General features: G+C 42.0%; 1 protein-coding gene across 1 annotated transcript; it reads left to right on the top strand.

Moving 5' to 3' along the window:
- Positions 1-7,286: 7,286 nt before the first annotated feature.
- LOC147605814 (uncharacterized) lies at positions 7,287-13,927 on the top strand. The gene is made up of 7 exons (XM_086792851.1): positions 7,287-7,509; positions 7,922-8,505; positions 8,597-8,870; positions 9,028-9,444; positions 9,534-9,667; positions 13,101-13,369; positions 13,463-13,927. The coding sequence occupies exons 1-6, from the start codon at positions 7,471-7,473 to the stop codon at positions 13,345-13,347; spliced, it is 1,695 nt and encodes a 564-aa protein (XP_086648977.1). The 5' UTR covers positions 7,287-7,470; the 3' UTR covers positions 13,348-13,369; positions 13,463-13,927.
- The last annotated feature ends 654 nt before the right edge of the window (positions 13,928-14,581 follow it).

Raw genomic sequence — 14,581 nt, 5'->3', positions numbered from 1 at the left:
AAAACCTAACCAAATTCCAAATTGGATCCCATCACTACAGTGGTTGGGCGGTTGGCTAACCCATGGGATCGGATGGGGTTAGGCTCGACTGATGGATCCGTAAATCGAGACTCAATTTCTGTTATTACGATAGATAAAGTAAATCCCGGATAGTAATTGTTCTATGGATAGGAATCAACGGCTGTGCCTCTTGATGGGGAAAAAAGCGTTGATCCCAATGATCCAAGTGCAAGTTTCTTCCTTGATCCGACCGAGTATCTTTATAGGTGCAGTCGGATCAGCGTGATTAGTAATGATCTTGACTACGTTAGAGTACAAAGTTATCTTGGTGGAATCGCCCGTGCTTTCCGGGTAAGGGAAGTTTTTCCGGGTTCGGTTTTGGAAAAACCGACGGATTAGTCTCTTGTCCGGATATCCGTGGAGACGAGGCCCCGAGTGTGGGTCCTGCCCCGCGCATGAAGTGCTACTTCCGCTGCTAGTACCCCGAATCCGTCGCATGGTGGGGACAAGGATCTCACAATATACATACATGTACATACATGTATATATATACATGTATGTATATATACATACATGTACATACATGTATATATATATACATGTATGTATATATACATACACATGTATGTATACATACATACATGTATGTATGTATGTATACATACATGTATGTATGTATATATATGTATGTATGTATATATATATACATATATATAAATATATGTATATACATATATATAAATATATGTATATACATATATTTATATATATGTATATACATGTATGTATATATACATATATATATATACATGTATGTATATATACATACATCTATGTGTATATACATACATGTATATATATATATATATATACATGTATGTATATATACATACATCTATGTGTATATACATACATGTATGTATATATACATACATGTATATATATATATATATATATATACATGTATGTGTATATACATACATGTATGTATATATACATACATGTATATATACATACATGTATATATATATACATACATACATGTACATATATATATATACATGTATGTATGTACACACACACACACACACACATATACATATATACATATACATACATATATATATATATATACATGTATGTATATATGTATATGTATATATATATACGTGTGTATGTATATATATATATACACACACACACACACACACATACATATATACATATACATACATACATACATATATGTATGTATGTATGTATGTATATGTATATGTATGTATATATGTATATATATGTATATATATGCATATATATATATATATATATATATATATATATATATATATATCTTTGTGATCTTCAAACTACCCAACATGTGACAGCCCCACTGAACACGCTCTCCACAATGCTAGAATCCATTTTTCCTATTTTTGGTCCTTAAGAAAGTGTATTTCGAACCATACAAAATTATATTTATAAAACCTTGAAAAGTGCACTAATTTAATGACATCATTAGGGACAAAGGTCTTGGCATCTATTCACTCAAACTTTATTTAATTAATGCCCTAAGGAGCCTTAGGGTAACCTACAACCCCCCCAACCTTGCTTCTTTGTTCTCTTACCTTGTCTACGATGTGCCTACTCCCCCCCCCACTCCACCACATCTCTGACCTTGTCTACGATGTGCCTACTCCCCCCCCCCACACCACCACATCTCCTCCTATATTGCATGCAACTCATCCCCAGCTCTGTAACCTCTACATCTTTGCCTCCTAGTTCCTTGGCCCCCCAACTTAGCTTGTCATGTGATAAGAATCATGGCAATGGTGGTCTTGAGTGATGGCCATGGCATTAGGACATGATTTGGTCTCAATTTTGAGCAAAAAGGACCAATTTTTTACAGTCGAATGTGGTGTGGCCAAATTTTTGGTGTGCAATGGACAAAGCTTCATGGTGTCAATCTGCATCTTCATCCCCTCTCATGTTTTTGAATCCATGGAGAATATGGAGCAAGAATGACCGCCATTGAAGCTTGGAAAGGCACTGGGGAGTCTATTAGCGATTGGAGGCTTCTATGTGGCTAAAAACGATGCCAGCTGCTATTATTTCCCACCACGGCTACTTGCAAATTTCACCACCTACGTTTAGGTGCTTTTCTCAAACCATAGCCACCATATCACTCATGCCTTGAGTTCTTATGCCTTTTCTTCATGTTATAGAGCTTATAAGAGTCATAATGTGTTTGATTGGCACCATTTCTTATTCAAAGGGTGGAACAGGTTGTGCCAGTTTTTGCTAGGGTTTCATGTGACATATAACATAGTGAAGCTCTTTCTTATATGGTTATGCTCTTTCTTGCATAGCCATGTCTTTTTTTCTCCATGAACATATGTAGTGGTGTTCTTAGCAAGCCCTAATCACCATAGCCTTGTGTTTGATTCCTTTTTTCTTTTCATTTGGTAAAGCATACATTGTCTATAATGCTTCCTATGCTTGAGTTAATTAGCACCAAATTCATCAGGTTTAGCAAAAGATCATCATAATGCTCAAAATTATGGGGATTTTCTTCCATTAAGCCTTTTTAAGTGATGAATCAAGATGGGTTCTCATGATCATTAATTTTGCTTTCTTCATCATAATCTTGGCTTAGTAGCAATTAATGATCCATTAAGCCAAAAATATTGAATCATTTTGATCATATGCATTCCCTCTTGAAAATTTGGGGTGATTCTCTCTCATTAATTTGAGCAAAGATTGCAAAATCTTCTTCACTAAAGAAGCTTCTTTTGAGTATGTGGGTGGGAGGCATATGATGTGCATGAGAGAATGTGGGTTGGGGAAAGGCAAGCAAGCATAGAGAGAAGGTCCAAGGGGGAAAAAAGAGGAAAACAGACAACACGATAAGGGAGGGAAGATCACTGGGTGGGTGGGAGGCATATGATGTGCATGAGAGAAGGTGGGTTGGGGCAAGGCAAGCAAGAGTAGAGAGGAGGTCCAAGGGGGAAAAAGAGGAAAGCACACAACATGATAAGGGAGGGAAGATCGCTGGGAGAGTGGAGTTGAGGCCTAAGTTCCACAGAGTAGCTTTAGAGCTAAAGGTGGCCAACCTTAGGAATTCTAAGGTTTAGGGAGCCTAAGGTTAGGGAGGAATTAATAGAATGCCCACGGAAATGAGTATTAAGTGGACATAAATTAATTAATACCACTATAAAAAGACTGAATATTGCACCTAAATAGAACTTATAGGACACCCAAATATAACTTTTATTTGTCACAACTTTTATCTTAGGCATTAATAAATCTAATCCCCACTATTGTGGGCATTATTTAATTAATGCTTCAACCTTAGCCTCTTTAAGGTATATTTGAACCTTAGCCTCTATCTCTGTCCCTCCTCCCCTTGGGTGTACATCATGCCAACCCCACTATCCTACCTTGCAATGTAACCACTCTATGCCTGTAACTACCCTACCTTGCAACGCTACCACTCTATGCTTCCCCCATCACCTGTACCAAACTCTCCTTGCACCCTCCTACTACCAATTGTGTCTGTAAAGCTTCTTCTTACGCTAAGGAGAGAGAGAGAGAGAGAGAGAGAGAGAGAGAGAGAGAGAGAGAGAGAGAGAGAGAGAGAGAGAGAGAGAGAGAGAGAGAGAGAGAGATCTCCTCATACGTGCATCTTCGCTCTCACATGTCGAGGTGACCTATGTAGCCATATTCGATCTCATGCCCCCGTACACCATTGCCCATTTACCCCTCATGGCTAGAGAGAGAGAGAGAGAGAGAGAGAGAGAGAGAGAGAGAGAGAGAGAGAGAGAGAGAGAGAGAGAGAGAGAGAGAGAGAGAGAGAGAGAGAGAGAGAGAGAGAGAGAGAGGATGCACCGTTCAATATACTCTTATCGTGGTGTCCTATTCACTTTTACTATGGCTTTAATTAATTAACTCTTACTGTCTGTGGCATTATCATGGTGTCCTATTCACTCTTATCATGGTGTCCTATTCACTCTTACTATGGCGTTAATTAATGCCCACTTTCGTAGTAGGCATTAATTATCATGGTGTCCTATTCACTCTTATCATGGTGTTCTATTCACTCTTATCATGGTGTCCTATTCACTCTTATCATGGTGTTCTATTCACTCTTATTGTGCCATTAATTAATGAATGCCCATTGTCATAGGCATTACTTAATTAATGCCTTGACCTTAAGATACACCTTAGGGTCTTCTCCTTCAACATCTTTTTTAGCTTCGGAATCGCCTATGCTTCTCCCTCCAACTATGTCTTTGCTTTACCTCCTCCTTCCGTACTCCTTCATATGTGGTAGATTCTCCTTTATCGCCCTTGCCTGCTTCACCCCCAAATCACTCTCGCTACACACACCCACCCCTCGAATGCCCTTGCACATGCACATCTTCTTTTGTGTACATCGACTCAATGCCCTCGAGTGGCTGCCAGTTGCCTACAGTGCTTCCATGTGGTAGCTCTCCCCCTCTCTTGTGATATGCCCCCCGTGCTCTCCTCCTACCATGTGGTAGGAGAGAGCACACAAGTGATGGACCCGCGTGTTAAAACAAAACTCAGGTAGTCTCACCTCGAAATAATATTTCAATTGTACTATGTACCAACTGGTGAGCTTATATTTGACTGTGAGTGACTATACGTGTGAATACACTCATAGTGTGAGATATGCATATGTTTTGTTGGGGTGAACACTACCATAAATATGTATGTGTACATGTGTGTGCACATTCATGTGTGTAGGTTCACCTCTCTCTCTCTCTCTCTCTCTTCATGTGTGTAGTAGGTTCACCTCTCTCTCTCTCTCTCTCTCTCTCTCTCTCTTTTCATGTGTGTAGTAGGTCCACCTCTCTCTCTCTCTCTCTCTCTCTCTCTCTCTCTCTCTCTCACACACACACACACACACACACACACACACACACACACACACACACACACACACACACACACATGCACCCCGCATGTACACCTTCTCACACACTCACACACTCTCTCATGCTACGCAGGTATAGATCCTTGTACTCAGACTGTGTGTGTGTTTTTATGTGTGCACACACGTGGACATGTATATGTGTATACATGTGCATGTGTGTGTCTAATTATGTGTGTACACGTGCATGCGAGTGTGTGTGCCTTTATGTGCTAATAGTGTGTCTATGTGTGTGCATCATCATGTAGTAAAGCCTTAATGAAGGCAACTTATGCTACCCTCACGCTCAGTGTGTGTGTGTCAACTAGACTATGTGTGAACTTTGTGTACACGTGTGCGATTGCATGTCACCTTTTGTGTGTGTGTGTGTGTGTGTGCATACGTCGATGTGTATACACGTGTATGTCTCTATGTGCGTGTGTGCAAGAGAGTGTGGGTGTGCATCTATGTGCTTGTGTGTGTGGATGCACGTGTGTATGTACATGCATGTGTGTGTACGTGTGAACATACACGAACACTTGTGTGTGCATACGTGCACGTGTGTGTATGCTTTTGCACACTCGAGTGTGTGAATGTTCGTGCATGTGCATGTGTATATCTATGTGTGTTGTGTGTGTGTGTGTGTGTGTGCAAGCATGCAAGTGTGTGTATACACGTATGTATGCATTTATGTGTATGCACATTATGTGCATACACACCCACACGCATGCACATTATGTGCATGCGTGTGGGTGTGTGTGCACGCATATGCATGTATGTGTCGATTCTATATGCACATGCAAGGGTGTGTGATTGTGCGTGTGTCGATTCTATGTGTATGTATATGCACACACATGGAAGTGTAGTGTATATATGTGTGCATGTGTGTGTCGAGTGTGTGCACACCAACTCTGTGTGTGCGCACGTGCATGTGACTGTGTGCGCCTTTATGTGTTGATAGTGTGTGCAAGCACATGTCCATGTGAGTGAACCTTTATGTATTAGAGACTTAATGAAGGTGGCTCTCATGTTACCCTGACATTAAAACTGTGTGTATTGACTCTGTTCTTTGCACGCATGTGATTGTGTGTGCCGACAAAATCACATGTGTGTATGCAACAATGTGTGTTCACGCGCTTATGTGTATGCCCATGTATGTGTCTCTATGTGCACGTATGCAAGAGAGTGTGTGTGCATCTGTGTGCACGTGCATGTGTGTGTAGCATCATGAGAGAGAGAGAGAGATGGAATGCGAGTTAAGGAATCCTCGTGAGGACTACATGGTTTACTTACCATAAATGGTAGATCCTATTAGATATTTTACTATCTGTAATGTAAATAAAATCTGGTCTGTGGAGTTGGATGTGCTAATTCAGAACTTACAGAGGAATATCTCATAATTATGTCCCCTTTATATTGGCTGAGCTTCATGCATACTTGGGGTTATTCCCTAATGTGGACTTGTTGGCTGCAGGTGAGATGCTGGATTGAGAAGAAAAGGCTCCCCAAATTTGGGCCCAAAACATAGAGATGGTACCATAAGGAAAAGCAAGTGGATCATACTTTCGTGGCTTTTATTGAGAACTCGGTTGGCACAAGACCTACTGTTAAGGCATGGTCAAAACACGGAGGGCTGTTGGAAAAACAATCTCCTCGGGGCTGCACTACTGAGGCTATGATGGAGGCTACTGGGTTATCAAATTTCTTGGGATCAATCCAGTTTTTTATAAAAAGGAGTAGAATAGGGTGGATGTGGGGTAATAGAGGTTGTGAGAAAGTGGGGTGTGGGTGTGATGTATGTTGATGATCTGACTTTCAATAGTTAATATAAATACTTTATTGTTCCAAAAAAAAGGATATTTTGCTAATACAAAGCCTAACACTTGAGCCAAAGCATTTGGCAGGTTATTAATTAAGTAATGCAACCTTTGTGCACCTTAGTAAAACTCAACATCCAACTAATTAATTAATAAAAAGAAAGCATTTTGGGTGCTTATTTATTTATTTGCCAAACAAAAGTTATAACGGTCCTACAACTTCCACCTTAAGGATAACGCTCAAGGAGAGCCAAGAGTTGCGAATCAAAGGAAGTACACGTGTAAGGTAAATAGGCAGCCGCGCGGTCTTGAATGTTCATAAAAGAGGACGCGTGTCGATATTTGGTTGTGTTGTGCACTGCCGCCGGCAGCGGGCGGGGCCACCTCTGCACCTGTCTGACGTGTCCCGTCCAGTAGTGCCACGTGGGAGAGACTTCACTGAACTTTACGAGATGCGGCTTGAATTGAACAAAAGAACTGTCTGACGTGTCTGGCCATGTAGGATGTTGAACAACCTTCAACCTATACCTAACATCACATTATTTGCCTAGTAGTCCCTCTCCCTCGTTTTCAGCTCTTCGTGTATTGTATTTCTGAAGCTTTTCAGAAGTTTTCAGCTGTGTCCTCGTGTCTTCCGAGACCTGCCGAGCACTGTTGGTGAAGTAATAGCGAGTTCCCTCAAGCTGCGAAATCTCATCTTCTCGTCCTGGTGTATACGGCATGGAGCGCTCTCCCTCCACACGCCAATCCTTAAGTCAGGTATGGACATGATTTCCCTTTAATCAGCGCTATGCAGTCATGTGGGACGTGTGCGGCATGGATCGCTCTCTGTATCAGTTGAACTGTCCATGTAAGCATGTATGCCGTGAATGTATGTGGGATTATGCATGTTTGTCAAATCCAGCACTCGTCCTAAGGCATGTATGGCATGGAAGTATCTTGGACTATGTATGTATGTCAAAGCCAGGTTTTATCCTTAGGGTTTCTTGACTCTACTACTATCCACAACAATCGCACATGGAGAATCACAAAAGGTTGCAATGGTCGAAATTGTAGAATCTAGCGCTGTTTTGAAATCTCATCCATGATCAATATAGCAGTACTTGCATATGTTTGGCAAAATTTGAACTTTCCAGAAATTTTTCTTCTCATTTGTTCCGGATTTGGGCAGTTTGATGACTTGATCTGGACGGACCTAACAGAAATAGATACACTTGAAAGTTTGGACCACTCAACCATTACAGGCAACGATGGTTCCACGTTGAGCACCATGGGAGATTCTTTACTGCCGTATGATACATCCCATGACAACACGCACTCTGAATGCCCTGACACTGAGCAGTGTTTACAATCTCCCACCCTGTCTGCTATCAACTCTCTGCTAACATGTACATGGGAAAGCATAAATGCTGCAGATCTAGCATCTGTCTTGGATGATGCCTTGTCCTGTGAAAGTGGCCCATCCATTCCTACCACGGTGGAAGAGTATGCACTCCTCAAAGATGATTTGTTGATGCATCCAAGAGAGAACCTCCATGGAGATGACGACATTTTTATGGTCGACTCCATCTCTGATATGGTTGACTCTATCTCAGAAGCTACAGATGTGATAACTGCTACAAACTTGAATGATGTGGGTTCAGTGGACAGTAACAAGGCTGGGGGACATTGTACATGTGGTGTAAGCAACCAGGAACAAACAGATTGCAAGTGGGAAGGATCTTGTGGCACGGTTAATTCAAAAAGGATATTTAAGTAAGTTTCTTTCTCTTTCTTTTGATATTTTGTCCCAGTTTCTCAAAGTTTCTGTCAGCTCATTGTGATTGTGGTTCTGTACTAATCACAGTTCATCCACCTTTGGAGAGACATTGGGTGGCGGCTCCTTAGTGCCACCTGTATTCTCTTCCCCAATGGATTCTTGTGCTTTGGAGAGAATGAAAAGCAACCCTGGAGGATATTCCGACAAGTTGGAACCTAGTAGAAACATCTCTTTCAAGGTTCCTACGATCACAAGAGCTCAGAGTACTTCCCAAGTTGGACCCACTCCTGTCATTACATCTCAAACCAAGCTGGATGATTCACGAAGTTCCTTTTGCTCTCCTAACATGAGCCGAGTGAAGGTATGATCTACATATGAATCCTATTGTAGTAAACACCTTACCTTGTTCTCGCATGTGTGTGGAACTTTGTTGCTAGCTTACATGAAGTACTTTGCAATTGATAGTTTGCTGATTCAAAAGAATGAAAAAAACCATAATGATTGAATGCATGTGGCAGCAAGCAAGCCAAGCCAGGCGCCTTGTTGCCAGACAAAGACGGATGGAAGGGCGGGCCAAGAAGTACCCACTACACAAGCTCATCCGCATGTCCTCTACATCAACTGTTGTGCGTGACAGATCAGTTGGTTACATGGCAACCTCAATGCCGGTGTTGCATACCCCCATACACGTTGTATCCTCGAGTCTTTCAGGAGAACAATCCTTACAAATCAATCCGACAAATCAGCAGACACCTGTGTTTACACCTGCAGTTACACAATGCAATCCATATCCCGTTTTGAGTACCAATCCTTTACAAGTAGATTCAAACTTTGTGTATCCAGATCAGGGTGTAGGGTCCCAATCTACTGTTGCAGTTATTGCTGGAACTGTGGAGGCTGCTTTGCTCAATCGTTTGCAAAGTGTTATTCAGAAGGTATGTACTTTTACTCTACACGTGTTCTTATAGAATTCAGGACCCACAACAGGAAAGTATGTTGATTAACTGCTTTTGTATGTACACAGTTAAATGAACAAACGAGGCTATGCATTAGGGACTCCCTTTATCGCCTCGCAAGGAGTGCAAAAGAAAGGCAAAATCGAGATTGGAGTATTTCAGCAAGTAACTTTTGTTCAAATACTATGGATTCTGAAACAAGGTATCTGAGTTGTTTTACAAAGCTATTTATGGAATCTGTCAGGAGCTTGACCCCTTGCTTGGAATATTTATTGGTACAAGCTTTGGAAGATGGGAGATTATCCTTGATCATCATTCATGCATTTATACTCTGCTTGCTTGACGAGTGGGAAATGGCATGTGTGGATGAAACTGTTTTCCAATGTGGACATTGCCTGGATTCAATGCCCGTGAATGTCCACTGGACCCAGGCACACCTTGGAAACCCAAGGGCACGTGTGCTTGACCTTGTATTAGACAAAGGGGTGGTTTCACATGGGTATCACTAAGGTGTACTGTGTAGCACTTAATAAATAAGGCAGATTTCTAATAAATTAGGCACCACCATTGGATACTATTGAAAGGTCCAGCCATTAAGTGTGCAGGCAGCCTGCCCCCACTTGGCAAAAGCAACACGCAAAGGTGATGGGGCTTTTTGGTGAAGGTTGACCGACATACATCCTTCTTCTTGACCAAGAAGACTAGAGCTTCAAATGGTGAGGACCTCCAAATCCTCCAATGTGTCCGACTTCATAGCTTGGACATCAGCAAGAGATCCTCATTCTTTACTGCAAGTAACCTCTTTGATTTTAGAGCGTGTTGTCGTTGTCACTGTTGCGTATCACACTTCATTTGAAGGGTGGATATTGCAAGGTCTCCATAGACCACACCCAAGGATTATCTGACCCAGAACCAAAACCCTAACGAGGTTGCATGGACTTGACATCATTGTAGGCATCGCATGACCGCGATGGATTGTGGCTAGCTACTCGCCACCCAATCTTTGGTTCAGTACATAGAACCATCCCCGAGCCGGAGGTCTAATTGGCGTTAGCCTACTTAGTACTGATGGCCCCAACCTAGCGTTCCATACCACGTGGCTGAACCACCCACCTTGCAACTCCATGGCCACGAGATCCTGCACGCTTCCTTGGTAGCCCCAAGTGACCACATTACTACTTGACCTCTTGTGTCTAATAAGTCACCCCAAGGTTGTTTATATAGTAATTTATTGGCCCTTGCTTTATTTATAAATTTTTAGCCATTATTAGCCCTAGGGTTAAATTATAAGCTCTTAGCCAATCTTGACCTCTTCTTGCCAGTGTCCTTAGCCCAAGTGTGAACCCTCCATGTCCCCACACCCCAGCTAAGCCCTTAACCCTAATCTTGGGTTAGGAGACGTAACATACTTCCCCCTCTTCTGTTCAATTCACGTCCTCGTGAATGCTTAAGGAGACAAGCCTATGTAAGTGGATCCACACCCCTAGCCCTAATCCTAGGTTTGTCAAGACGTAACATACTTAGCCCCTTTTGTTCAATTCACGTCCTTGTGAATGCATAAGGAGACAAGCCTATGTAAGTGGATCCCCGACGGACATAGTTTTTTCACACATATCTGGTAGATACCCACGTTTACTTTAGAGCAAGCATAAAACTCCCCATCAACTTCTGCCCATGCCCCATGTCCCCGAATAGCTTGATTACAACACATGGCTTCCAGCTACTTTTCGCCCCACCAAATCGGGATGAACATTTCCCAGTTACCTTCTCTAAAGCACTCTCCAAGGCTACAAGTTGCTTGAATGTTACAAATGTGATCATGTTCCAGAAAGGAAAAAGCTTTGCAAGTTCTTGGGCTAGTCCATAGCTCCAAAGCGAAATTGGTAGTGGTACCCAGCTATAGAGTGTCCATGTATCCCGCCAGTCAAGCTTGGTGGCGGGAAGCTCACCGTTTCGGTATACCCTGTTTGCACTTTGATACCAACCGTGGACTGCTTGTGCCTATGTGCAACTGTTGAACAGAGAGATTGAAAGAGAGACGTGCAACTGAAGATAAAACGCAAGCACAGTTCCCAGTGCTCTTTCTACTCACAAGGCGGTTTTTTTAAAAGAATTTCTCCTGAAAATGTGAGACATTCAACTGAATATTAAATGTTGTTTATGTAGGGATGGGCAGGGCTGGTCGACCATCTCTCAAGCTGTGAGACTGCTCACAACTTGCAAAAAGGGTATTCACATGTATGGGGGCAGGCGGACTGCTGTTGGACACTGCTCATGGCTGCCTGACCTGACCTGTCCACTCATCCACCCAGGCTGCCCGACTTGGTCCGCAGCTGTCTGGCTGCTAGGCGCCCTTGTCTGGGCCTCCCACCTAGGCCCGGATAATGTGTAGCTGTGTCACACTTAGTCAAAACCTAGCAAGTGGGGGTTCTCTCAGTTGACACATAATTTCAAGGTACAAATGTTCCCAGGAGGAGGAGGTGTTCTCTCAGTTGACACATAATTTCAAGGTACAAAAGTTCCCAGGAGGAGGTGTTGCTTTAAATCTAGAGGCATTTAAAGCCAAGAGTTGGTGTGTGGTCAAAAGTTCTAAAAGTATCAGAACTTTGTATCAAGTAAGCCTTGCCTACGTGATTCAATTTACACAATTGAATGGAAGTTGGGATTGCATATACTGTACATCTTTGGATACGGTGTCTCTGCCATCACTGATATAAGGAGCCTTCAGTAGGGCTGTGAAGACCTGTCACATGATGACGTTTGAGATCAATTAGACAAAGATCAGATTGTGCGCAATCCAGATTGATTCATGCAACTTGGCAAGTTTGCCTACATGTAAGAGAGGCCTAAAAGTATAATTATCTCCCCATTCTACACATCTTTGACAAGTCTTTTGGAGAGGCCAATCAAGGGAGAGAAGATCAACTTGAAAAGTAGAATAATCAGCCCAAAGAGCAGCAGATTTAGTCCTCAGAAGCAGCTCGAGCACTACCAATGAATACACAAGACTACATGGCTTTCTATTGTAGGAGGTTTCAGCAATTGTCAGAGGACTACATAAGCTTTTCTTGTCTGCTTACAGCCATGCTCCTTCAGTTCAGTAGATACTTTAGTATCTTAATGGAATTGTGGTACTCTAAAAAGGAATGGTTGCGCTTAGAAATTGGTCCAAGCCTACATCAGGGCAAAATGTGTGAAAATTTTGGAGAGATGATTCGTTGCCTTATTTTGTACACTAGGTTTATGTAAAGGTTTGCAGCCATGTTCATGGAGTAGTACTTACTAGGCCGCTCCATCATTCAGGGTATCACTTAAGTGCTTGATGGTCAACATCCAACCAGTATATACATGAAGAGCTAGCAAGAATAGCTTAATCAGTGTTTTTGCTTGGTGACATGCCTTGCTGTGCATCAGCTCTCCTAACAAAGGCAATCTTACTCGATCTTCTTGGTTTGCCAAAATCTGGTTTTCTATTTTATTTTTGATGTATATTCTCTACTTTGATCTGCAATGGGACACTCAGGTGGAGAGAGAGAGAGAGAGAGAGAGAGAGAGAGAGAGAGAGTGATGAACACTATTTACTTGAAGGATTTTATTATTTCAATTAAACAGCTGTATTTCAATTGATTTTTCAGTCGTAGGGATGCAATGGAGACTCAAACCAATCCTATAGATCGATGGGTTGTTAACCTTCTTTTTTGCAAGCCATCCAGTGAACCTGAAGCAAGAGCTGAGTCTCATCAACCTACTTTATCAGAAGTCCCAAGAAAGGTTCTATTCCAGGCTCCCAACATGAACAGTAGTACACCACAGTTATGGAATTCTTGTGGAAGTTTTGTAAATCTGCAGGAGCAGCCTTGCCATGTACTGATGGGTTTATGATGATGGCCCACTTATTAATTGGGTACGCTTGTTTAAATTGAGGCATTGACCTTATTTGCAAGTCCTTAGGAGATTCTCAAGTGCTCATGAGCTTATGTTCTTGCATGTGAAACAGGAGGTTTGCAGAGCAGGCTTGCTGCCATGGGCATATGCTACAAGGAGGACAGAGGAATACTGCTTTGAGGAGCTAGGCCAAAGATGAATTATGGGTGCATTTCAAGTTTAGAGTCATGTGAGATCCCCTCTGAATGTTATTGCTAGCCAGGGATCAAACCCGGTGATTGCCACTCGGGCCAGACCCCGGCTGGGTTGCAAAAGTGGGGCTCCTTCAAAAGGAGACGGGCACCTCGTGTAACTCACTTGTTGATAGAATCTGCCAGTCCAGAGATTTGTGTGATAGTCTGTACAAAGAAATGTTCTGTACATAGGCATTGTCCCTGCTTGTAGATTATGCTTTTTTCTGTAAAACTTTTAGTTGCAGGTGTGCTGATGTTTAGCATGCAAATCTCTTTGTAGATAGATAAAAGTAACTGTATGCTAAGCTGAAAAGCAATCCAGAAAAGATGATCTTATCAGAGAATCAAATGAGTAGACTTAAAAATAATGGTCTTTTAAAGAGCTTGCATATGGATCATGTCAGTCATATGACTTGTAGATCTCCTGCTCTGGACTCTGTGTGTTTGCAGGTAACGTCTAGCCGAAAAGTGTTGTTTGTAATATGTTGACATCAATCACCTAGCTGTGGTCCTTGACATAACTTTGCCGCCTCCTGCAATTAGAAGCTTAATCATGTTTGGCCTGCCTTAGACATAAGGTCAAACTAAACCATTCAATAGCGGTGTCCCTAGCATGAGGAGTTGGAATAGCTGTGTTAATGACATAAAAGAACTTACACAAAAATTCTTAACATACCGTTTGCAAAATAAATCATTCCATTCTAGGTGTATATTTTTAAAAGGAGATCAATTTGGCTTCGATTGGGTAGAGGGGGTGTTTATGATTGAAGCCAACTGTACTCTTAACTCAATTGAATATTGTGGTACACATGGTAGATGAGGTGGATATACCCGTTCTTCTTCTGTAGATTGGATATGCTTTCTCAAGCGATTCATGAAAAGGATTTTGTGAGAAGCCTTAAAGGGTTTTGTGAGACAAAGGGTGTAAAAAGAGCAACCTAGGAGTGGTATGTGATTGTGCCTCTTGATCGGGAGGTCAAGGATTCAAACTTTGTTGG

Source organism: Cibotium barometz, chromosome 58 (assembly GCF_041138505.1).
Source record: "Cibotium barometz isolate CiBa-2024 chromosome 58, ASM4113850v1, whole genome shotgun sequence".
Lineage (NCBI taxonomy): Eukaryota > Viridiplantae > Streptophyta > Polypodiopsida > Cyatheales > Cibotiaceae > Cibotium > Cibotium barometz.
This window is presented reverse-complemented; position numbering and strand designations above follow the sequence as displayed.